This window comes from Sturnira hondurensis, unplaced genomic scaffold (genome assembly GCF_014824575.4).
Source record: "Sturnira hondurensis isolate 20B ecotype Veracruz unplaced genomic scaffold, ASM1482457v3 Scaffold0020489, whole genome shotgun sequence".
Classification (NCBI taxonomy): domain Eukaryota; kingdom Metazoa; phylum Chordata; class Mammalia; order Chiroptera; family Phyllostomidae; genus Sturnira; species Sturnira hondurensis.
This window is the reverse complement of record NW_028093120.1, coordinates 731,497-757,977: the sequence shown is the minus strand read 5'-3', so window position 1 is coordinate 757,977 and position 26,481 is coordinate 731,497. Positions and strand designations below refer to the sequence as shown.

Genomic DNA, 26,481 nt, shown 5'->3' with positions numbered 1-26,481 from the left:
AGGAGGCCGGGAGGGCAGGAGGAGCGGGTGGAACTTGCCAATGATGAGGGTGGTTCAGGAGCCAAGCCCACGAGCTCTGAGCATGCGTCAGCTTCACCCTCAGTGTTTGAACCGGTGGTCCCAAGTCAGGACATGTGAGATAGATGGACCTCTTATTATTTCTTAATCATCAAAGTCATCTTTTGGTTCATCTGACTAGTATGGGCTTTTCTTTATAAAAACAATCTCTTATTTAAAGAAATTATTATGCAATCTTCAGAGGTGGAACACAGGCCTATAGCATACTCAAGTCTGCAAAGTCAAAACGTGTTGTCAGCGTCTGCTTTGGATGTGGGTGTTATGGACTGGATGACATCCCCCAAAGGTGGCACCGAGGATGACAAGCAGGGCCTCCTGGAGACTGTACCTAGTAAATGGCGGGGAGGCAGGCAGGTGGGTCATCGCTCTAGTACAGGGCCCAGGGGTCAACCTTAACCCATCTCCTGAGAGCATATCCCCTTGTGCTCCCATACACTCCACACAATAAACAACGACAAGGGCTCACGTGCACTTTCTTTGTGGAATTTTGAGCTTAACAGTACAGTTGACCTTTGGCTGGATGGCTCGGTTCGTTGGGACAGCCGAAAGATTGCAGGTTCAATTCCTGCTCAGGATGCATATGGGAGGCAACCGATCAGTATTTCTCTGTCATCACATTGATGTTTTGTTCTCTCTCTCCCTTTCTCTAAAACTAATAAACATATCCCTGGGTGAGTATCGAAAAAGCACAGTTGACCCTTGAACAAGAACAATGCTGCAGCTAATGGTGCTGACCCTCACACAGCTGGAAATCCATGTGCAACTACTGACTCCCCCCAAACTTAAGTTGTCCCTTTGTACTCATAGACGATTGGATCCAGAACTCTGTGCAAATACTAAAGCCTGCAGAGGCTCCAGCCCCCTGTGTGAAATGGTGTAGAACAATGAATGCAGTCAGCCTGCCACGCCCGCAGACTCCTGGTGGTGGGACACAAACAGTACAGGTAGGTATTCTCAGAAATCTGCATATTGGTAAACCCACACAGTTCACACATGAATCGTTCAAGGGTCAGCTGTAATTGGTTCGGAGGGCAATTATTAGAAATCAGGCCAAGATCTGCGGGAAAAATATCTACAAAAAAAGAGACAATGTGAGATCTGAGAACCCATTTATGAAAGGCAAGCAGTAACACGCTATATTGCTCACAGTGCCATTCTAAAAATTGCCTGTTGTGTGGTGAGCTTAGGGGAAATGCTGAACAAGTCAGCCACATATATGAGCCTGGCCACCCTGGAAAGGCAGTCAAAATGACTTCCACCTCCACCCAGAGAGGGCGCTACCAAAGGCTGGGGAGGAGACAGTTCCCCTGCACAGACTGCTCATTATTTCTGACACCCAGGGAGTTTCCTAATGAATACGCAAATCATTGAGTGTCTCTATCATTTCTTTTGTAATTCAGATCAGTGAAGCAATATGCCTTTGGTGCTTATTTACGAAGGACACACCACAGATATTTGCTATCCCAAATAGCCTCTCAGAAAAACAACACTGAAAAGTTTCACTGATCTCATCTTCTTTATGTTTTCCCATGTAGGATTCAAAATTTAAAAAAAAAAAAATCCAGATGTAAGATGAAACTGCTTGAATGGCTAAAGAAGAAAATGGGGAAAAATTGAAATCACAGATAATTCTCAAACCTCATTTCAATCAGTCGAATCTTCCCCATTCAGACATCTAACAAAATGGCTAATGAGCAACCGACAATTACTTTAGTGAGTGTTGCAAGGTGCACAGCACTGCACATAGCTTGGAAATGCCAAACTGACTTGCCACACCCTCTCTAAAGGCTTCCTGCATCTCCACGGTTCTGTGGGCTTCCCCTCCTGTGCGCCAGGGGGCGGGCTGCTGGTCTGTCCCTTCCATGTAGCTCGCACCACGATGTGTCACACGTCTCAGCAGCACCATGTCATTTCCCCACTAGGTTCTGAACTTGAGGACGGGATCCATGTGTTTATCTCTGCAACCTTGATGTTCAGATACATACTGGACAGAGGAAGGACTGAATGGTTGAGGCCCACTTCCCTCTGGTTCCTTGTCCCAGCTCCCTAGTCTGCGATTAGCTGGAAGTGTTAATGCCCAGTGAGAAGCCAACATTCCGAAGGCACAATGGATGTGCCCAGCCACCACTGGCCCACAGTGCCCATGAGCCAAAGGCACAGCCCCCTGGTGATTCAGGGCAGACAGTCTCAGCCACCTAAACTTAAGGATTTTTTTTTGGCTTTATTATCCCCTCCCAGAGTTCAAAAAAGGCCACACAAGAATAAATAAATAAGACACTCAACAAAAAGCAGTGAACCAGAAGACATTTCCAAATGGCTCTCAAGAAGCAGCCTGGATGCCTGCTCCTTGCACGGTGCCAAGGGGCTCGAGCTGCCTCGGGGCCTCTCTGGCCTTTCGGTTTGCAGATACGTACAAGTGCGAGTACAGAGTCTGTGGGAGGCGCTGCGTGTGATGTTGTGCATGGATGGCTGATAGTGTCATCACATGGAGCAAGTCCAACCGATTAGTCTGTTTGATGGATGGCGGAGCAAACTCCTCCTCGGTCCAGGCAGGCAGCTGACCCGAGCCACTGGCACCACAGAGCTGCCATCCCTGGTGTGATGCGGCACGTGCGAAAGCTCCAGGCTGCTGCTAGGCCATCCGGCAGCCATGACACTGAAGGCAAGCCCGCCTCCCTGTGCCTTGGGTTCCTCCTGGAATGAAGGTTTGGCCAGACTGTCTCTCCGGTCACTCCTAAGATTCTCTGTCTTTAATCTGGCAGATGCTTGACCCATCAGTGCCCTTCCATGTACCTTCACACAGCTGAGATGAAGGAAAGCCTGACTACAGATGTTCATGCCCACAGACAGAAGTGTTGGTGGAATACTGCTTAAGAGTCTTAAATTCAGTCCACAGCTCCCTGTCACGGACCAGTGTGGCGTCGTCAGACTCCCCAACCTTGTATCACAAACTCATCAGGAAGCCAGCTTGCTGGCTGCCCTTCTACTTGGGGGCCAATTCAATTATTTTTCTGCAAGATGTACCTCTCACTACATTACTGTTTCTCATCCCCCAACCCGAGGCAAAGAGTTGATCCACCATCCTCTCCTGTTGCTTTCCTGGGCCCCAAATGTCTGCAGCTGTCTTTCAGACGAATGGTGGCCTGCTCCCCCTTCCCCCATGCCCTTGCTTTTTAACCTCACAGTGGCTCTTCAGAACACTCAGAAAAACCCAGACTGTTCTTTCTCAGCTGCGGAGGGTGGAACAAACTTTGGGAGATTCTACTTCCTTTTCTTACCATGTTCAGTGCCAGGTTGTAAATAACAAATGTTTGGTCAAAACACGGGGGATTAGCTCTCAAATCAAATTTGCATTAATGGGAGAGTTATGTTTTCAGGCCTCCAACACAGTATAAAAATAGTTGCCTAAGATATAATTCTTAATCAAGTTTATACATACATAACTTTCCAGACGGCTAGAATAGTTTTTGTTCTGTGGCTCCTTTCGATACATTTATACCAAAACAATCACTTAAGGACAGAAGTCAGAGTGCTTTACTGTGCTGGACATCTGCTCGATGGATGAGAAAGACTGATGTAGTAAGTTGCAGAGTGTGAATTTTCATATTAGCTTAACATGTAGGTCTTTGAGCTCAATCTTGTCAGCCAGAGATTTGATATATTTCAAGTGACTCCAGCTTGGCTAGGGACATCCTGGGCCTTGCAGCATCCACTCAGAGCTGGGCTCGCACCCTTGCGCCCTCTCATTTACACCCAAGGAAACTGTACTACACTGTTCAAGGGGCAATCAATCTTTGCCCTGGCAATCAAAATGTGTTATGCCATGTTTAGCATAAAACGCTTATCATTACATACAAGAAAAATGCAGCAAAATTCAACCTTTGGACTGTCCTTGGGAGCCATGGAAAGCTAAAGGATACAGCAGATTCTACACCCTAAGAAAGTTATGTCAAGGGCGAGGCAAGTCTGAACTTCACCAAGGTCAGCTGAGCTGAGGAGAAAGAGAAGCAAAAGATAAATTGGCCAAGAATATTTATATTGGTTTTGCTTTGAGTATCAGAGAGTAATAGGAGGAATGAGATTCTTTCTCATTGTCTCAAAAACCCTTTGGTTTAAAGCTGTCCTCTTTCTAATTCTTCCCTTCTATAATTTTTCATTATCACACCTGAACACCAGAATGTCTCAAGTGGTCATCTGTATCAGAGAACGTAACCAGTTTAGAAATTTGTCCATTTCACATCAGATGACCTACACATAACCCGACCTTGAACATTTCTTCAGGTTTAAGTCTAAGGTATATACCATCTTCCTTTGCAAAAACATACAGATATCCCCAGGGAAGGCCAAAATATAATGATAATCGATAGTGAGCAGAAATCCATCGTACAGACAACGTATTCCAGCCTTCTCTATTTAAAAAAAATCAAATGTGACTGGTCACTATTAGTTTTTGAAGTTCTATAACTCCCCAGAACTGTCAAAAGTAATCTTATAGCCAATTCGCTGGCAAATGCTGAAAGCAACCTGAAACAGACCACCCACCGTGCCAAAAGCAGTGTCAAAGAGCAGAGAGATGGTGCCGCCAAGGCCCACCGCAATGTCCTTGCACACGACCGGAATGGCGCTCATGGTGTGCACGGGGAAAGTGGCCACGTCCACGAGGACTCGGACCGGGATGCCCAGAATGCGGCAAACAACCTTCAGCAGACAACAAAGGATCCGGAGAAGGGCCCTGATGATTTTGACTATGACTTTGAGGACCTTCCAGGGAATGCTTGCCAACTCTTCCCCAATGGCCAAGAAGTACGAGACAGTGGCCGAACCTAGACAATAAAGGCAGCTTTCTATGCCATTGACCACCTGCTTGGCGACATACCACAGGAAATACACAGTGTTCTTCAGAATTCCCACCACAAGATAACAAATTAATTGGAAAAGCTTGATGAATGGGGTAGCGATGAAGCCTACGAGTGTCCCCAAAAAGCTCCTCCCCTCCTCGGGTGCATCTGGAGGCAGCAGCGCAGACCTCTTGCTCCGCGTGCTGGAGAGAGGACTGGGGCTCTCCTTAGAGCGCACCGTTCGCTCTTCGTCCTGGACCTGGTTAACCATTTCCAGGATTTTTTTCATTTTCTCTGTGTCCTGTTCCGCTTCACCACAGTTGTTCTGGAACAACTGAGGGTTAAACGGAAGCAGTTTCTCAAGGTCTTTCACCATCACATCTTCTATGACATCGCCATCCGCGGTGTACTTGACAAAGCCCATGGCCCAGCCGCCTCCAGGGACAGCACAACAGGCTGCCAGCCAAACAAGTTCAGGGATGGTCACTCTGTCTTTGACTTTGCTGTCTGACGGCACGGCACCAGTGATGATATAGAGGTCATCCCCACTGCCACACTGTGGGGTCAGGGCCCGGTCCATCAGGCTGTTGAGATTCACGTACCACCGCTCCCGGAAGGGCGGGGCCATGGGAACTGCGTTTGTGAGAGCGAACATGGCTGTGTGGAAGTCACTGCTGAGGGAGAATGGGTACAGCTGTCCTCTCTGATAATCGGAATCCAGGTAATCCGTGCTCAAGGCTTGCTTGCTTCCCAGGTTGCTCACAGTGGTGATGGCGTCGGCCTCATTCATCACCTCCTCAAGGTCACTGTTGGGGTCATCGATCTGAAAGAAGAGAGGGAGTGTTCAGATGCACCAGGGCACCGCAGAGAGGGTGTCTTTGAACCACCCTGCCAAGACTCTAACAGAAGCCCCGTCCCACTCCCTGCACTTGGCTTCCTGGTGCATGCACACTTCATTCTGATATCTTCAGGGCCCGGTGTTTGAAAACATCTTCCGAACATGTTCACTATCTCACACTCGGTGCATCCTCCACCCCTGCTCTGCAGCGACACCCTGCCACACACGTACACCGTCACGACATCCACTTTCAACCTGCTGAGGTTTTATGAATTTCACAGCTCTCCTTTGAAATATTTTTCCATGAGATTCAAGCTGATTGCAAAAATGAAAACAAGGTGAAAGCAGATCTCAGCGGGCCCCAAAAATCAGAACTACAATTCAGATGGCCAGCCACCAATGTTGGCTGCAATTTAAAGAATGCACTCTTAATGAATGCTTATATACTTTGGGTTAAATGAAAAAAATCAACTCTAATCATAGCTTCTAAGTCAAGGAAGGGAAAACATACAGCTCTTGTCAGTTATCAGATACTTACCAAGCTAAACTAAAATTCAAATTTGACCAGTCGCTGTTTGAACGTAACCTCCTCATGACATTGGCTATTATGGCCAATAACTTTTCTGTCTAGGTCAGTCCACAGATGTCCCAATAACGTACCAGCAAACCTACGTTTGCCCCACCCTGTGTGTGTGTGTGTGTGTGTGTGTGTATAATCTTGGTTCTGCTTTTTCTCCTTTTTTTAAGTCGGCAGTGTGATGCATTCCTTCACTTTACCAATCTGAAAGGACAAAAGGAGAGAGCTCAGTGCTGTCCGGGAACTCTGTTTTCACCCCTCAAATGAGACCGTCAATTCCCTGACAGCTGGGGCCCTGAGTATTTCCCACAGGACCCAGCCACGGACTGACACACCGTAGAATCTCCAAGTACACGCTCACTTTATGCCCTGAGATAGTCATCATGGCAGACCGACCTCCCAGCGGGAACCTGAACTGACATCTTCAAAGACAAGGAAAGTTAAGTAGGCGATGTTATATCTGTTACTCAAATATCTAAAAGCCATTGAAAAGCACTGTACAGTAGTTACGAAGAATTTGAAATGGTGGGGAAATGTATGTTATAATGCTGAAAGGGAAAGGCAGGGTATAAAATTAAATAAAAACAATGTTTAAAGTCTAAAAACAGTCTTAGACCCAACATCGACCAACATCGACCCACAAAGCATTTATATTACATGTTACTTTCAAAAGGAAACAAGCACAAAAGAAACAAATGAAAATGAATAAATTCTTAATGACTGACGTCCTAGAGTTAGTGCTGCCTACTAAACCCAAGGAAGTCGAAGCCATGTGAATGGTGGTGCCCCTTCTGTCAGGAGGGAAGCCAGCAATGCGTTTCTCTACCAGGGCCGTGGCAAACGGGGGCAAGCTCATGGGAGTCACATGCACGGACAGCAAGGGCAGTGGATCAGCACACTGAGGAGAAAGCAGGATTAACTACTGAAGTCCAAAGGATTACCCCACAGCCTCACCCTTCCAGGCGGTTCCATCCCTTCCCCCAGTCTTAGAATCAGCAAGGATCCCAGACGTTCTCCACTCCCACCAGATCCCCAGAGGACAGAGATAAGCAGCTCATTCATTTTGTAAAGCTTCTGCTGCTGTTCTCCTGTGGCTGAAAGACCTACCACATGGAAATATCAGCCTCATTCCTGAATCATGAGCTCAAGGTACGGCAGAGCCAAGATTGTGGAGCCCTGGGTGTAAGGTCAGCGATTTCAAGGTGTGTGAGTTTCCATGGTTCCTAGGCATTCTGTCTGCATTTGGCGCACAACTTGTGGAGCCCCTCTAGGGAAAGTCTGGCGCTTGTTTTTGAACTGGTAGCCCTGCGACAGCATGGGCAGCGCGCTGGTGTGTTTTCGGCCCAGGGGCCACCCAGGGATGAAACAGTGGCTGCAGGGATAGATGACAGGCCTGGGACATGAGCAGAGAGGAGACTCTTGGATGAGGAAGGGGAAGGAGCAAAAGAGAGAGAAGCAAAAGGGCAGGAATAAAAGGGGGACGGAAAGGAGGTAAGTGGGTGAGAGAGAGAGACAGAGAGAAAGGCGGTTGTGTATATGTGTGTGAAAAAGATAATATTCTTTGAGGCTGAAACCAAGCCCATGGGTTGATTTCTTCCCAAGGTTTAGAACGTGGTCTCTCAGCTGCCAAGGTCAGAGGAGACTTAGCTGGTTGCTTCTGCATCTTCTCAGGCCAGTTAGGTTCACGGGGCTTCAAATTTCTGCTATGACGGAACACCTGGCAACCAGGTTAAACCTTTTCTGCCCACACTTCATAGGTCCAAGAGAAATGGACTGGGATGGCACCGAGGTTGCTGGGAAGATCGGGGCTTGCCTCTCCAGTGCGCTCTGTGCACCTCCCTGCCCTGGGCCTCCCTGGGCAAAGGAGTAACGACACTACGTGCTGTGGATACACAGGCAGAAGAGAACACATCTTCCCTTTTTTTGTTCTTGCTTTTACAGAACCCCATATTCATGGTCACTATATTCTTATGATCTCCAAACTTGGCTCTATGGGTTGATGACAAGATAGAATATAATGTTGGAAATCAAAACAGAATGCCTGCAAACTGTACCTACCATAGTGATAAGGTGCAGGGGTCAGGGACCAGTATGGTTTAATGACTAAATAATTGTTTTCAATGTAACACTATATGCAAGGTATTTTTTACCTTATTTTATAGATGGGGAAACCATGACACAGAAAGATGATGTAACTTTACAAAATCACCCAATAATTAGCAGGAACGGGATTTGAATTTAGAAGAGTCTTTTTATTCCTGAAGCATATATCCTCTATTACTAAGCCATACCTTCCCTGATCTTAATGGACACTGTTATACTAGTTTTCTCTATCACAGAGTAGAAAAAAATGAAGGTACTCTCCTTTTCTGCATGTGTCATAGAATAAATGAAGTTCCCCAAGGTTTCAGGGAGAGAAGCTGACATCTGAGCCCCCAGGCTGCAGCCCCAGGCGGCAGAGAGAGCAGAAAGGACAAGGTAAAAGGCTGCCTGCACCTGCACTTTTGCCTTTGCCCGGGGCACATGCAGCCGAGCCACGAGCTCCACCGTCCAACAGCGTGGCAGCACGGGCAGAGGGCAGCTGGCCAGGGCAGTGCGCAGACTCCTCTTCCCCTTAGAAACCGGTTAGCTGTCTGGCCCACATGTTCCTACTAGCGCCTCACTTGGCTACTCCCTTCTTCCTCTCTATACCAGCAGGGATAGCAGAAAACAGCAAGCACAGGAAAAGGTCTTGGACAAAAACTGTAAAATCAGTACCCTCGCCAGACAACCTCCTCCGCTCCCACTCCACGGAATGGAGCTGAACAGTTACAAAGGGCACTCTATACAGCCGCGGTCACCTTAAGACTTTCTAATGAGCTCCTTAAGACTTTCAACGAACGAAGACTCATTCGTGTTACCTCCTGTAAGGATGGTTCACTGGAAGGATAGATACAAAGGCGTACAAGCCAAGAGAGGTAGAACCAATAGGCTCCGGAAGACCCAGAACTGTGGTGTAGCTTGGCACTGCCAGGCAGCTCTAGGGGATTCTGGCACCAAGAGTCTGTGGTTGAGACTAAATCAACATTACTGATTGCCATCATCCCACCACATTTGACCTGTTGGACTTTTTCTATCTCTCCATCATGGCTTCTTCACCTACTTCCCATAGCTCTTTTCTACTTCATGGCTTCTGTTGACTTCCAGTCTCTGTTTCATCATTACTTGAGCTTGAACGTGGAGTCTCCTGGCCTCCCTACCAGGGACCATATGATCAACCTGCAGTTTTAGTTACTTCTGTTACTTACTTTCCTACTTCAAATGTTTAAGAGACAGAATCCAACGTACTCCGCTCAACTTTTCATACAGGCCATCTCGAGGCGAGCCTGTGGGGGATAGCCATCCTGGAGCTGGAGGCCCCCGGCCCTTTGTTGAGCCATGGATGGGTGCCGGGGAAACCTCTGGTGGTCCACGCAGGGCTCCCCCACCATCAGAGGCTGTGGAAGTGTCGGGAACCCTTGGTTTGGCTTGTCTAGTCATAACCTTCACTCCATACACTAAATCAGTGTGAATAACTCTAGCCAAAATTAAAAGAAGAAACAAAAAATAAATTTCCCAAGGTTTATCCAATCCAGTACTACTGTCAGGCAAAAATAACAAAGGATATCTTATAAGATGACATGTTGATCCTCCAGAAACCCTTTGTCCTGTTCTTTGAGGATCCAATTAGATATACACCCAAACCTCTTTCTAACCCTTCTGTGTCCTTTTTTTCATATGTTATATCTCAACAACTCTCTACATTATATCCTAGATGAGTTCCTCAGATATATCTTCCACTTTGCTAGCTCTCTCTTTAGCTGTGTCTAGTCTACTAGTTTTGTTGAGATTTTTGGTTTTTTCATCTCAGTGACTCTTTTTCTTTTCTAGCATTTATATTTAGTTCTATTTTAATTTCTCCTTGATTATTTTTTCTTGTGAAATTCATTTTTATCTTTCAATAATTTAGACAAGCTTATCTTAAAGTTTGTTTACAGTTTCTCTATTTTATTTGGTTGTTCGGTTTATTTTAGTTGCTTTGTTTTATTTTATTCATCAATCTCAAGGTGGTGGGTATATTAAGTGCTTTTCAATTTTTGTTGGTGAGTTTGTTTTCCTAAAGCGATCCGTGCTGTTTTGTTGAAAAACAAACGAGTTTCATAGGATTATTTCTGCGATGGCCTCTGCCAGAGCCCTGAAGAGTTCTGTAATTCTGAACTACTACCTGAGTTACTTTTCAGCTCAGGGTTTCCACAAGGAGAAGTCAGGGCAAATTTGGACCCATATAAAGGACGGATGATGGCTCTAGATTTACTTCTAGCGTCTGACATGGGTGGGCAGCTACTTCCTTTAGCAACTTGCAGGTAATGTTCTGTTGGCTCACCAGGGCTGCAGCCATTTGCCAGCTTCCAGCTTTACTGGAGAGGCCGAGTTCAAGCTGCACATCCTGAATAGGGCACGTGACCTTGACTCCTGTGCCCTCCCAGGAGAGAGCCCCAGCATCATGTGGCTTCCCAGTCATAGCTTTGGCCACTGGTTTCTCATGTGTCTCGGGCACCTGAAAATGCCTTTCTTTGTTGCTGAAATGTGAATTTAAGTAAATAAACATATATTTTTAGTTTTTTAAACATCGTACTTCTGTGTGAGTACAGTGGGAGGAGAGAGATTCCAGATCTGCCCAGGCATTTTGTTTTCCTCACTGTCTCAGGTTTAAAAAGATTTTCCTAAAGTATGCCTCCTTTTCTTTTATAACTCATTATACATTTACTTCTAATGTATAAAATAAATCTCTTAATCTCAAGCTTAAATCTCTTTTTTCCCCCTATTTAGACCCATTCCGGTGTTTGGTGTAAGCAGAACAGTACTTTTCAACACCTTTCCTGATGGTGTCGGGAACTTTAGAGCTTAAACGTTTCTCACTACAAACAGGACCCAGGGACTCCTCACCCTTTCCTAAATTACAGCAACCAGCCCACAAACAACCTGATTCCATTTGTTTTTGTTTGTAATGATCAATCTCTTTGCATTATCTGTTACCTATAGTTTTTTGTCTCTTCATACATAGGTATTTCTGTCTTCCTGGAATTTATTTCCATTGGTTTTATTTCTACAACTCTAGATTCATTCAAAAAATTAGTTATTATATTATGAAGTCACATCACCATATCAATTATAACACATATTACTTCCCAAGGCCTTATAACAGGCTTTTGACTGCCCTCCACCTTCAGAAACGCCTGTTCCCACTCCTCAGCCTAACACCAGTTCCTAACCTATGACAAAGCTTTCTTCTGATCCCAAGATAACCAATGTTTGATTATCTTTTGCTAAAAAATCCCCTGGAAATCTACATAAAATCACTATGACAGCTTCCCATCATCACCATGCCTATTTAACTCTACAACCCATAGGGCTCCGTAGGCTCCCACTTTCTGAAGGAACGTCAAAGTGTGTGTGTAGCTAAAACACCTAATTCATATACAGGAAACTTTTAAAAGCAGTGCAAGTAGTTGATTTTAAAAATCTAACATATTCTTTGGTACAGTGTCACGTAAAGGGCAAATGTATTTTTCCATGCTCTCTACAGACACAGTGTAGTGATCTGTTTGTTGCAATTACAGTGAATTACCGACAACACTGCTCCCTAAAGACAAAAATGCACCTGTGATGTAAGAGGTAATTTTAGACTACAGTTTCTGGGCTACACTTGCCCTTTTGTACGCACCGTTAATCTCACTCTTTGGTTTCCCAGCAGAATCTCTGAAGTAGGGGCAGGTACAAAGATCTCTCTGTGTAACCCTCCTCCCTGCTGACCTAGTCCCCTGGGTTGCCAGAGTAATTTGATACTGCTCTTGTGTTTAATGGAAACTTTCTTCCTAATCACAACATGTGAAGTAGGTTTTAGAAGAATGAGCTTCCCCCCTCTCCCAGCATCCTGCCCCATAAATAATCTTATAATAAATTCCTTTCAAATTTAGTACCAAGAAAAAAATTGTTTCTCTCAACGAGCTGCTCTGTTTCCTTCTACCAGACATTAAAAGCCGCTTAAACCCATGGGATTTCTTTTTTTTTGCTTTGGAATTAAATGAAAGGACACTTTCAGTTTTCCTGTTAATGCGCATGTAAAAAAATTAGACTAGTAGAAAATTGAAAAGCAGTACTGGAGGGAAAATATGCGGTCATTCAACAATATTTATTACTGTATTTTTCTGATTATAAGACATACATTTTATAATTTTGCTTCAAAATTTTTCACCCTATTTTCCTCCTCTATGGTGTGGACCCCTCCCCTGGGGTCCACACCATAAGACACACCTAGGTTTTAGAGGAGAAAAATGAGGGGGAAATTTTTGAAGCAAAAAATGTGGTAAAACACTGTGTCTTATAGTCTGAAAAATATAGTAATTTATAACATTTATAAGCGTATATTATTGTGACTGGAGCTGTGGGAGGAAGCGTCAGGACTGGTTTTAATAAGAACAACCACCACAAACATTTACTGAGCTCTTTATGCTGGGCGCTATTCCGAGAACTTTACCTATATTAAATTAGTCAGTGGCTGTGCTAAGTATTGACTCATTTAAACTAACAAAATTAGGTCCTACTATTATTACCACCTGTTTACAGGTGAAGAAACTGATTCACATCAAGATTAAATGGCCTTGTTCAAGGCCACACAGTGAGTGAGTACCAGCATCAGGGTATGAACTCGGGAAGTCCAGGCCCACGGCTGGGGATTTTATGTGCCTCAGAATAGGCCTTCACCTCAAGAAACTCACCATCTACTTAGGAAAACAAGACATAGATGCATATAAAGTCTCCCTGGAAATCAAGAAAAAAAGCAGTGTAATGCAGTTTATGTTAAGTGCCAAATATTCAACAGTATAAAGAGAAAGGAACAGTCACATTTCCGAGGAAGGAAGGGCACAGTGAATGCAGTCAAGGAAGAGCTTCTGGGAGAAAACAAAAGCTGAGGTGGGATTAGAAGGATGTGCAAGACTCTGATAAATTTAGAGAAATAGAAAGGTCAGTAAGGCTTAACAAGACTTCTGCACAAAAGCTTGGGGGCAGAGACGAGTGACCTGGGAAACCAGGATTCCGAGTGAAGAGAAGCGAATAGCGTAATTGGAAAGGAGAGCGGGAGACCAGACGATAGGTGGCCTGATATCCAGGTGCCTAATCGCAGAATAATTCTAATCACCACTTACTGAGCACTCTCTGCGTTCTAGACACCAGGAAAAGAGCTCTACCTACGGTATCTTCTCTAATCCGAACAGCATCTCTGTTACTCTCCTTTACAGAAGGAAAAATCGAGGCTCAGACACTGAGAAACCTGCCCCACGTCACACTGTCAGTGAGGGTAGCCGAGGTCACAAACCCACACGGTGTGACCTCGGCAGCTGTAAGGCACTATTGGTCCGTTCAGCCGCTGGGCACCTTCAGTGCTATGCTTCCAAGTCTGGCCTTTACCTGGACACAGTGGAAACTCCCTGATGCATCCAAGGACCAGAGTATCACTAGGAATGTGTAGTTCCAGGGAGACACACCCGCTGCACTGGGCAGGAAGCCTGGACCACAGAGGCAGAGGAGGGAATGGAAAGGGAAGGACATGTGCAGGACTCCGGAAGGAAGCAGCTCATCTGGGAGGGTCCCTGGAAACCGAAAGATGATAGCAAGGGCCAGAGTTGAGATCACAAGGAAATGAGGGACCGTGGAGGAAAAGTAAACAGGCTGACCTTTAAATGAAACTAAACTGAGCAGCAAAAATATTTTATAGCAGCTGGACATTCAGAGCTGGAGTTTGGATGCAGAAGCAAGGTGGGAACAACAGATAAGGAGTTCTCCATGGAGGCTACGAACAGCGAAGGCCCAGCCTGCTCACACCCTCCCCGTGGCCCAGGCACTGTGGCGGGAGGCTCACGCGAAAGGTTCGAGCTGCAGCGTGTGCAGGCCCGTGGTACCCAGAATAATTGAAGTACACAGATGAGTGTTGTTATTTTAATTGCTGTAGATTTATGTTTAATGTGTCCTAGGAAAATAGGACCAGCATTTCATAGGATTTCCTGGATATTATTATTATTATTTAGGACAATACTAAATTGGTTTTCCAGGGAGTTGATTTAAAATCAGTGCAAAGGCCAATTTCAAGTAAACAGAAGTAAAGGTAGTACTCAGATACGGGAAAAATGACAAAGCAGGTTTGCAAACGACTAAAAACAGCAGCCCACTTACTTGTCACCTAAGCCGGCCAGGTGGGCACTGTCATCACCTCATACACGGGAAAATTAAAACTCAGATCAGTGACATGTACAAGGACATCTGATACGTGTCACAGCCAAAGCTCATGCCCAGCTTCCTAGACTCCAAAGCTGCCCGCCACGTGCCCTCAGCAGCCCACAGCTCTGGGTGAGAGAGCCACAGGGCGGCCCCTCTGGGGGGCAGGAGGGGGACAAAGAGAAGCTGCAGGCCACAGATGGAGCCCTAAGAGAATCAACTGTCCAGTGTCACATCAAAAAGAGGACGAAGCTTTGTTCAGGGAAGGACCAACAGTGTGACGCCGCCCCAGAGAGGAAAGGGAAGATGGAGACAAAAAAACCAAGGCGTTTGGTGATTAGAGACTTCAAAAGGCAATTTCCACAGAGGGTCAGGAAGGAGGGCAGGGGGCTGCAGTGCCTGGATGTGGGCAGCAGGGGGCCGAAGAAACAGACCGCTTGTCTTTAGGTGAAGGCTGGAGATGAGCAGGACTGAGGAGCAGATTAAAACAGGGATAAGCAAAGACTGTCTTCCAGCCCCCCACCCCCCAACACAGAGAGCCCAAGGAAGAGGGGGCACTGGGAGGGGGCGTTACTTAGGTCTCTGCACAAGGGAGAACCTTGGAGGGGACGATGAGAAGGTGTCGGCCTAGAGGAGCAGTGAGCCACTAGGCAGAGGCCCAGTCCCTGAGGGTTTGTGGGCTGTGAAATCCCTGAGAACCTCAGGGACCACAGTCACCTGGTGCAGGCCTACCACGGGGGAAATTTGTCCCTGAGGGAGGGGAGGAGCTGCTCGTTGAAAGTGGCGTGGATCTGCAGGAGAAGGCAAACACAAAGCTGCAGCACTGTCAGCCCCACCCTGCTCCCCTCACACGCACTCTCTCCACCCTCCTCCTTTGCTTCCCCTTCAGTCCGCCTTCCTCTCACTCTCTGCTCAACTCCTCCATGGACAGGACGACACTACCTGCACAAACCTTCTGTAAAATAGATCAGAGACGTGGCAGGCACAGGGGGGCCCCTTCATTCCCTCGCCAGCACCAAGCCTGCACAAGAGTTTTGATGTGACAGAGAAGCCCACAGGGCCAGGAGAGTAGGAACGCAGCAGGGGCCCAGCTACGACCCCGAGGCCAGTCAGAGGGCCACACCATGGAGCAAGGGAGCGGGGGCAGCCCTGAGCACGGGTGGAAGGTCACAGAATGTCTCCGAACACATAGGAGCACACAGAGGCTTTGCAGAGGGCTGGGGTCACTGGGTGGGGAGGTTGGGAATGAGGAGCAGCTTATAGTCAGTCACCAAGATTAGTCTTAAAAAGCACTCACTGTCGACCCAACAGGGGGCTTAAAAATCAAAAAGAAACAGTTATCATAGAGGAGAATCTGTGCGCCAGCGGGCTGTGCCCCTGAGCTTTTGCTCCTTCTGTCTCCACAGATGGTGAGCCCTCACGCATTGGGACCGCCTCTTGCACAATACTTCCGTCTGCCTAAGGACAATGAAGGCCCTGCCTGTGGCAGGTCTGGGTAGGCCTCTGCTGACCACTATGCTGTGGCCGCAGCAGTGGCAGAGGGGAGGGCGTCACCAGCACAGGATGGACGCTAGAGCACGAGGTGGAGACTCGCCCTGGCACGAGGGAGCCTCTTCCGAGAAGGCCGGAGTGGAGGCTCCCCAGGGACCTGGTGTTCTGAGTTCTCACAAGGAAGCGGCGGTCAACTTGTCTGCCGTAAGCGGGGACACAGTGGCCCGACCGTAGGGAGGACAGAGAAGGTCTGCAAGCCTCCTGAGGTCACTGTGCCAGGGAATTCTTGAGATAAAGGAAGGCTGCTGGAAGGAAAGGAAGACTCTACGAAGGCCAAACAGGATGCACGGGGCGGGCCAGCTCTGTGAGACCAGGGTGGTTAGTCTGGTACTCACCAGGGACAGGTGTGGAGAACAAACCGGCCCACACACATTCTCTGTGGTGATAATGAAGTGTGGGGACCTTGTGACTGTGACCAACTGAAGTGCCTGACCTCGGAGTCCAGGTGGGCAAAGGACAGGGTTGTTGCAGGTGGGAGCTAATGGCATTGCTAGTGTGAAGAGAGTGTTAACTCAGTACGCCCAGGCTGTGGGTTCAATCTCTGGTCAGGGCACATACAAGAAGCAACCAGTGAATGTATAAATAAGTGGAGTGAAAAATTAATGTATCTCTCAAAAAAATCAATTAAAAATTTTTTTGAAAAAGAGACTGAGCAGGTACAAGTACAGGGGAGGAGCAAGTCAGGCTCCGGGGCCGTGGGGAGGGGGTGGCTGCAGAGGAGGAGTGCGTGAGCAGCTGGCAGGTGGAGGGGCCAGGTGCGACCCTGCTGCTGATGGGCACCTGAGTGTGCAACACTGGCAGATGGTCAAGTCAGGCAGGCTGCCTGCCCAAGACAAAGTGGGGAGAAGTCTGCTGGGCAGAGAGACTATGCTTATCCATTGGTCTGTCCCACTGAGTTGGAGGGCTGGGGCCAGTGCTCGAAAATCTCCGAGCCCCTATCGTGAGGGCCCTTCAACCAGGAAGGGATCAGCGTTTGCTGAACTTTCTCATTTGACCTGCACGACCATCTTCTGGTGCACACCTGGTTTTCTCCAACGTGCAGACATGAACAGACAGCTCTAAAGGGTAGGGGCTGTGCTCTGGGTCTGCTCCCAGGTCTGCCCAAGGGGAAGGTGGCCATCAAAAAGGTTACGGAGCTTGGCAATGATTCGGGAGGGGTGGCGTTTCCTTCCCCTGGTGAATCTGAGGCTGAGGACAGATAAGCAGACGCAGGGATGATTCAGACCAGATCCTGTGGACAGGAGACTACCCACTGAGATCCTGCCCAACCCTGTGGGCAGAGAGAAGCTATGTCCTCTGGGGTTTGCTTTATTTTTCAACAAGAGTGAAACAATCAGATGAGCTGAACAGTGGGTGTTCCAGTTCCGTTCCTGTTCAGTCTTTTGAACTGTGAAACTCACACACAGGAACACTAAAGAGATGCTTTCACCCTCCTGCCCATCACCAAGTGGGTGAGAGGGCCCCTCCAATAAAGTGAAGACAACTGCATTCAAACATCAATTTAAATAGTAAAAAAAGAAAACCAAAAAACAAACAGTGAGTGTAGCTGATAACTGGAGCAGCAGATGGCCTTATCAGAGCTGCATCTGGACAGTGCAGACAGGCCCTGTGCAACTTCAGGCACATGGGACTGAACTAGACCTGAGGTGGGGCGAATGCTAAGAGAACACACTCACCACAGAAAACACTGGGCACCAGGGAAGAGCCCATTTCAGAAAAGAAGCAGGAGGCTGGTGGGGCCACAGAGCCGATGAAGACACCGGGAGGAACCCACCAGGAGAACTTTGAGCTCTCAGGAAAGGAATAAACAGAGTTCCAACCCACCCATTTTAAAAAAAGAACTCCTCCCTGCCTGAGATCCAAAATATTCTTCATCCTCTTGGGGATAGAAGCAGCTTTAGAAGAATTAGAAGGATTTCTTTCTTTTTTAAGGAAAGAGAAACTCGGGGCTTTTCCTTTCCCGACCAGCCGGTCAGCCGGCAGGCAGGCAGACTCCGGGGTCCTCCCTGCCTCCCTCCCTGCGCATCACCCTTCCTCTGGGCTCCCAGGGCGGCGGGCACTCCTTCCTGCCTTGGAGCGGAGGCAGGCGTCCCAGCTGCCCCTGTGCTGTGCATACTGTGGGCGTTCAGCAAGTGCGGGCGGAACTGTGGAGACGCAGAGACAAATGGCTGAAGAGTTTTCTCCTCCTGAGTCAGAAGAGTATGGAACAGGAGAAAAAAATGAAAGGACATTCCACTTCTGTTTCAGACTTTTCTTTTTTGAAAATTAAAAAAATAAAGTAAGGGGGGGCGGTACAAAAAAAAAAGCACCAAGCCTGAACTGGTAATACACGCAGGCAGGGGAGGCTTGAGGGGAGACCAGGGGGCAGCCTCAAAGGCCACACACCCCCCCACCCCAACCCCCATGGGACTCCTCTGGCCGCCTCCTCACACAAAGCTCCAAGCCTCAAACTCCTGGGAGCCTAGGAACGCGTGCCAAGTCCTTTAAGACCTCTCCAGCACCGCAGTACCTTCTCAGGTTACATCATCCCTGGTCTTCTCTGGTTTCCTTCCTCATTACTCACTGAAGTCTGTTTTCCACTCTGGACTCCGCTTTNCCTGAACTGGTGATACATGCAGGCAGGGGAGGCTTGAGGGGAGACCAGGGGGCAGCCTCAAAGGCCACACCCCCCCACCCCAACCCCCATGGGACTCCTCTGGCCGCCTCCTCACACAAAGCTCCAAGCCTCAAACTCCTGGGAGCCTAGGAACGCGTGCCAAGTCCTTTAAGACCTCTCCAGCACCGCAGTACCTTCTCAGGTTACATCATCCCTGGTCTTCTCTGGTTTCCTTCCTCATTACTCACTGAAGTCTGTTTTCCACTCTGGACTCCGCTTTCTTTTCCAGAGCAATTATTCTTAGCCTATAACTGTGTGGGGCAGAATTCAGAAAAGTCAGTTAAGCACAGATGTCTCCATTCCTAATGTTTTCCACCTTCTGAGTTCAGACAACATAAGAGGTTCTTAGGCCTGGCTGCCCAACAGAATCACCTGAAAGCTTAGAAAAAAAAAAAACAAAACAACACCTCCAGGCCTTACCCCAAACCAATCAAATCAGAATCTCTGGGGCAGGGGCAGGGGGAGGGGCAGGGCTGGGAATCAGGATATTTTTAAAGTTCTCCAGATGATTCTTTTTTAAAAAAAAGATTTATTTTTTTAAGAGGGGGTTGGGGGAGAGAAGGAGAAAGAGGGAGAAAAATATCAGTGTGTGGTTGCCTCTCGAGTGCCCCTACTGGGGACCTGGTCCGCAACCCAGGCATGTGCCCTGACTGGGAATCGAACTGCAGACCCTTTGCTTTTTAGCCCATGCTCAATTCACTGTGCTACACCAGCCAGGGACAGATGATTCTAAATTAAGAACCTGCTGGGCTAGATCTTTATCACATTCTTATTTATCAGTCTGATGGAGTTAAGCAGACTGATGCTACAAGAAATTAGTAATGTGTCCTTAAACTACTAGTTCTCAAAATTCACTTTGCGTTAGAAGCACCTTGGTCCTTACTGAAAAACGTGGATTCTTGTGCTTCACACCCAAGGCCTGCTCCCTAGGTCTGGAGCAGGGTTCCAAAACGCATTTTCCACGACCAACCCTTACATTACCGATGCAGGGGATCCACGAAGCCCACACTGAAACACAAAGATTTAAATCGTCTTTGGGAGAGCTCCAGCGGGGCTTGATTTATTCACATACCATTTATACTTTTTGACAGGTATTGCCCACACACTTCCAGAGCTGTGATGATAACAAAGGGCAGAACAATGAGTTACAGAACCATCTGGGTCCTCCGCCTCTCAGGGCAGCTAGTATTCCGATCATAAAAACGCATAAAGGTGGACTTCTCGCCTTATTCACATATGGACTGAAATGTCTGTTTTTGCTCTTTCTGCTCTTTGAAGCATACCTCACTACTCTAGCATCTTCACTGACATCCTGGTTAGTGACAAACTGGCATGTTCATGGGGCCCCCCAAACTGCCCCAACCTCTGCTCTCCAATCCTCCCTCACCTTCAACCGAAACAGGCCAATCAACCATGTCGGTTTCATGGCTATAACACACGTGCCTCTCTGCTTCTCTCTGCACTGCCGCCGTGTCCTCAATGGCTGAGGGCGCCCCCGCCCTTGCTCTCCGCCGCACACATTCTACTAGGATGCCAAAGCGACTTCGCCCTCACAGCTCTTGCGCCGGGCAGCCTCTCTCGGCTTCCCAGCTCCTCCTCTCTCCTCTGCCCTGCTCCGGGGCACGGCAGGCTGACTCTGGGACACCATCAGAGCTCTCTTGCCCTCTGGCTTCTGACTAGAGCCGCCAATGGGGTGTTGGGAATAGAGAGGTCAGAGTATCTATTTCCTTGCTCCCTCCCCACCTGGTTGCTGCAGTCTGGCTCTGGCTGGGGCTCTCGGTAGTCAGGGCTCTCACTGGGCTTCCCGTTGACCCCACAGACCAGGGACGGCAACAATTTCCTATGATGGCTAGGCCCCAGGTGCTTCACCATGTCTCGCTGACTCCCTTAATTCTCCAGAAATCATTTCTTCACTCAGTTCTGTTGACTAAACTACTTTGAGAGTTCCAATGATTTCTTTCTAGAACCCTGGTCGATACAGTCACAGTGAGATCTTTCCCCAAAACCAACTCACGCAGTCCTGGGAGTTCATACCCACCTCAGGCGTTGGTAGCATGAATTACACGGATGGTACTCAGAAGAGGTTCTACTGAGATTCTGCTGAGTAGGGTCCCTCGAATATCCAGACTGGCTGCCCACTCCGGGCTCTCCCAGCCAATTCCCAGGTATACCAGCCCTTGTCAATCAACGTGCCACAGTCAACTTTCACTTCTGACTTAACTGAGTAGTTCTGACAGTCTTTCTGAAACAGCAGCCTTTGTTACTCCATGACCCCCTCCTACACAATTCCATGCCTTGCCAGCCACGACCAAGGCACAGTCAATCTGGCCAACCACCACCCCCATGACTCTCTTGGGTTTCCTATCCAAGAAACTCAGCAACTGACAACAGTCAGGCAGTTGTGAAAGTTGCCAGACACAGTTTGGCGTTGGCAGCCAGGCAGACCCATGCGAAAGCAGATAGGACAGAGGATGGGAGAAAGACCTGGAAGACTAGGTGGGGACCACTCGGCCTGTAGGAGTTTCCCAGCCCCGGCTCCTTCAGGCCTTTGTGGTCTCTGTTCCTGTGCCCTGGCCCTACCAGTGATCTCGTACAGCAGCCCTGCCCTTCACCCGAGTGAGCTCGGGGAAGCTTATGATTCATGCACCAACACGCCTGAAACATCTGGAGCCCTATTCTTAGGAGAGTTCAGCACACCTTCTGTGGGAACCAGGGCAGGGACCTTTTAGGCATGGAAGCTTCTAGACCCCTGGATTAAGTCTTGGGAAGAAATGAATATACAAGGCGGCCTTGGTCCCAGAAGTCTGGAAATAGACCAGAGGGGCAGACAGATAGAAGGAACCTCTGCCCCATTCTTCAACAGAGAATGGACAGAGTGACCGAGAGGACAGTGCAGGAGCCACTGAACTCAGAGGGAAGGTGGCAGTGCAGCAGGGACGGGGACTTTCGTTTTCATTGTGACAGGGCTGAGTGGCTTTATTAGAGCAAGCCAGTACCACAAAGGACTTCACAGCTGGCACTGGGGCTTTTCTTCTTTCCTAAAGGTGCCCAAAACATTGACAAGCACCCGCTGTACTGCCTCTGCCGTCTTCCTCTCCTACTTGGCCACCTTGAGACTGACCTCTCACTTTCCCATCATGGACCAAGGAGCCACTCAGCCATCACACTAGGTCAGCTCTAGCAGCATGTAACCCTCATCCCGATGGTCTCGCATCCTCTGAGACGCCCGGGTTACTTATTCATGCGGAACACTTACCATGTTTGTCCTGAGTTCTCAGACACAGGCAGAGTGCCTGTGCACACACTGCCATGCTGAACCTTTCTAACTCCTCTGTACAATAGGGACAATTTCTTCGCCCTGTGCCACAGACGGGGAACTGAGCTCTGTGAGATTCGGTAACATGTCCAAGGTCACACAGCTGGTAAATGACAGAGCTGGGATGCAACCCAACTTTGCCCCTTTATGAAACCCATTTTCTTAACCACTTTGTCTCTCAGTCTTTGTTCCTTCGGGGCTAACAGTCCAGCTAGGGAGAGAGCTAAGTCAACCACTTCTTGGTCATGCCTTGCCTTCTGACTAAGCAACAAGACACCTGCAGGGAGGGACCAGATCTTGTTCCAGGACCAACTCTTCGACTATTTCTTGGGTTAGTCCTGAGAACCCAATAAATGGTTTTGCTGCTGAAGATAGTGACAATACTAATAAAAGTACCAATCAGCAGTTGGATGTCTGACTATTCATCTTTTCCTATGCAAAAATTCTAGACCAGCTGACGAGGAACAAATAAATGCACAAACAGATAATAAACAGGGTCAGCTTGTTTCTGTCACTGAAGACCCCTGTAATCCCCTGCCTATTTGCCTACCTCTTAAACCCCAACTCACTGATAGAGAAAAGAACAAATTTACGGTCCACTCCTGTCCCTGACTGGTCGTGACCACGTTTGTGAGATAAATGAATGAGAGGAGACACATGAGCCCTGGCCTGGGGCTGGACGAAAGGCACAGAACGGTACCCGATACCGACAGCAGCAAAAGCAACAGCAGGAACAAGCCTGGTCAATGAGCTCCGTGGGCGCAGCACTGCAGCCTGAGAGTCACCCCTGTCACCGCAGAGGGACGTCCCCTCCTCTGAAAACTGGGAGAGGCTCCTAGCCTGTCTCCACACAGGATTACAGCTATAAGAGACAGGCAACAGGCAAAGTGTACCCATCATTATAAAGTCCATTTCAGAAGGGGACTTGACAACCCTCAGGCCCTCTTCCACCGCATCGTGACTCTCGCTGTCAGGAAATGGCTTGTTTGCTTCCGACCCAAACCTTCCAGAGAGCTAAAGTTTGTATGCTCTTATCTTAGGCACAAAGGAGACATCTACTGCTCCATGTGGTATAATAAATACCATTTGAAGCTACCAAGGCTGCCCTCCGGTAAAATCATTTCCATTTCTTTCCCCTTTTTTCCTGTGTTTTTGGAGTGTCCTTCTTCTCCAAGGTCCTCTAAACAGGGATTGTAGGGCAACAGGGTTTAGAATCGGAAAAGAGGCCCCAGCCGGGTAGCGCAGTTGGTTAGAGGGTCATCCTGATACACCAAGGTTGCAGGGCTGATCTCGGTCAGGGCACATACAGGCAGGAGCCAATGAATGCACAAATAAGTGGAACAACAAACGAATGTTTCTCTCTTTCTAATCAATAATAGAAAAAAAAGAATTAGAAGTAGAACACCAGATTAGAAATGAAGCGATCTGTCAGCTCTGCCACTGACTGCGACTGTGGGCAGACGAGTCCCCAGGCCTCTGTCTCCATCAAAGGGAGAGACACCTTGGCTCCGGAACACAGGAAGGGGAAAGATGGCGGGATCATTTCGAGCCATCCATGAGTGTGTGTGACACAAACTTGAAAGAGAAGTGTGATGAACTGGACTTTGCGTTTGAAATCCCCAGGTCTCCTATTTCTAAATGAAATAAATAGTTGTGTTGATCAAAAGAGTCCCCTCGCCCTCCCTCTCCCTGGGTATGATGGCTGTTTGAAAGCCTGTTATACGTGGCTTCACAGAGTCAGATAGTGAGCTGAGACTTGTTGACTAGAACACAGGGAATGCAAACATACACGTACGTCTGACTGACGGGAATTCATGGAATGTTAGCATACACACATATACAAACTGTAATGATTTATTATCTGTGCGAAGTGAGATCTTCGTCTTTATATACTTCCAAAACGCTCAAAAAATGTTATCATAAGTACACATTACTTGTATAATCCCCCAAACCCCGAATATTATAAATAATGACAACCACAACCACATTTAAAAGCGAGCTGAAACTCCTAGGTCTAGACCCAGGGCTGCCACAGTAGGAGCAAGGCTGCACGGCCTTCATATCTCACGGTCACCGTTCAGTCCGCATTTGCCAAGTGCTCCACAGGCAACAGTATTAATCCCTCACTAAGTGATGGCATTCTGCAAGGCCAGGGGGTGGCACACTGCAGCCTGTGAGCCAAATCCAGCCCACCACCTGCTTCCGTAAATAAAGGTCCCTTGGAACACAGCCACACTCATTCATTTATGTGTTGTCTGCGGCTGTTTTTGTGCTCAAACAGCCCAGCTGAATAGTTGCAACACAGACGACATGGTGTGCAAAGCCTAAAATATTTACTATTTGCCCCTTTAGAGAAAAAGCGTAGTAGTCCCTGCATTAGACATAAGGATTCAGTGGGGAGCAATGACAGCCCTGAGACTTGCCTACCCTCATGGACTTCAGTGTCTAGTTAGGTGGCACTCAATTAGTCATGCAAATAAACGTGTAACTGCAACACACCAGCACAGTATGTTGGCTGCTCCTAGAGAGGACTCCAGACAGTTGACCTACTTGGGAATATCATGGGGAACAACAAAACAAAATAAAAACCAAAATAAAATAGCAGGTACAAAGGTCCTATGATGGAAGAGAAATAGACATTTAAAAAAATTTTTTAAGTGTTCCAGCCTAGATATCAAGGCCGCTCCTGCTGTGTTTTTTAGGGCACCTGTGTCTGAGTGTCTTCTCCCTTCTCGGTGGCCACCTTGCTTTCTGGTGGAGGCGTGAGGTTGGTGGCCACAGCCTTTTGGCTGGGATGAACCATGTTCTCGGTGGAGGCAAGGGAGCTGAGCCGGAGCCACGGCCAGTACAGTGGCCGCAGTTGGACCGACCATTGCTGCTGCAGGATTTGCAGGCCGTTGTATCTTGCAAGCCATGAAGCATATGGAGCCTCAAGTCAAACAAGTTTTTTCAAAGTCTACCAAGATCTGCCTTCAGTGGTGGATATGAACCCAAAATGAGAAAATGGCAAGCAGCATTAATACTACCAGTAAGCCCTACTGCCAATAAAGGAAAAATAAGAGATGCTCATTGGTGAATTATGCTTTTAAATCACCCGGACAATATAAACACTATGATGGAATTAGCATAAGTTGTTACAGTAGACTCATCTCATTGGGAAGAAAGATTCAAGTACAGAGAGCTGGCTCAGTGGCTTAGAGCTGTGAATTTAAAAGCAAATTTAGTCACACCCCAGGCTGGTGTGGCTCAGTGGGTTGAGTGCCAACCTGCAAACTGAGAGGTCACTGGTTGATTCTTGGTCAGGGCACACGCCTGGGTTTCAGGCCGGGTCCCCGTTGGGAGTGTGTGAGCAGCAACCAGTTGATATCCCTCTCGCACACTGATGCTTCTCTCCTCTCTTTCTCCTTTCCTTCCCTTCTCTCTAAAAATAGATAAATAAAATCTTTTGAAAAACGTGAATTTAGTCACAATTTATTTTTTCAGAGAAAGAGGGGAAGGGAGAGAGAAAGAAAGGGAGAGGAACATCAATGTGTGGTTGCCTCTCACACGCCCCCGACTGGGGACCTGACCTGGCCCTGCAACCCAGGCATGTGCCCTGACTGGGAAATGAACCAGCGACCCTTGGGTTTGTAGGCCGGTGCTCAATTCACTCAGCCACTCCAGCCAGGGCACAGTCACAACTTTGACCCCCCCAAAATTGATGTAGTTATATATATGCTGCTGACAGAATTCAGATTTCATATATAAAAACTTGATAAAAATAAAAAATAAACACAAATAAGCAAAAGTGGCTAAAAGCAAAGGCCTGGCAGGGAGGTCTGTGACACCAGATAAGGCTGGGAAGGGATGGGAGACAGACTGTGCAGGACTCTGGAGACCTCGATAAGGGCTTATGTTTATCTGAAGAAAAGTGGGGAGTCCAGAAAGGTTTCCAGTGAGACTGTGGAGACATGGTGGGATTAAGGTTTTGAGAGGACTTCTCTGGCCTCAGAGTAGACAGAGGCAGGGGTTAACCAGTCAGGAAGCCGCTTTGCAGAGGGGCCTGGACAAAGATGATGGGAGCCTGGACCTCAGAGTGCAGATGGTTGGGACTGCGGGGGTGAAGTCTGTCAGTTGAGGGGCCAAAGCAAGGGCATCAACCATCCCAAACAGGCCACTCAGCCTGATGGAGTTGTCTGATGTCATGGGCACCATGGTCCAGATACAGCAGAGACAGTTGAGACCGAGGAAAGACTTTTCATGCTTCATGAATCCGGCTTTCCTTCCCCTGTGTGCCTGTGCCCTGAGACTGTGGTGGACACCCAAATGCTCAGAAACACAAATAATGGCCGTTTC

General features: G+C 47.9%; 1 protein-coding gene across 1 annotated transcript in view; it reads right to left on the bottom strand.

The window, feature by feature from the left end:
- Positions 1–1,075: 1,075 nt before the first annotated feature.
- Positions 1,076–26,481, bottom strand: part of ENDOD1 (endonuclease domain containing 1) — a 35,967-nt gene continuing 10,561 nt past the window's right edge. The window contains exon 2 of the mRNA XM_037029713.1: positions 1,076–5,739. Within this exon, the coding sequence (XP_036885608.1) occupies positions 4,537–5,739 (1,203 nt within the window). The 3' untranslated portion in view covers positions 1,076–4,536. The remainder of the gene's footprint in view (positions 5,740–26,481) is intronic.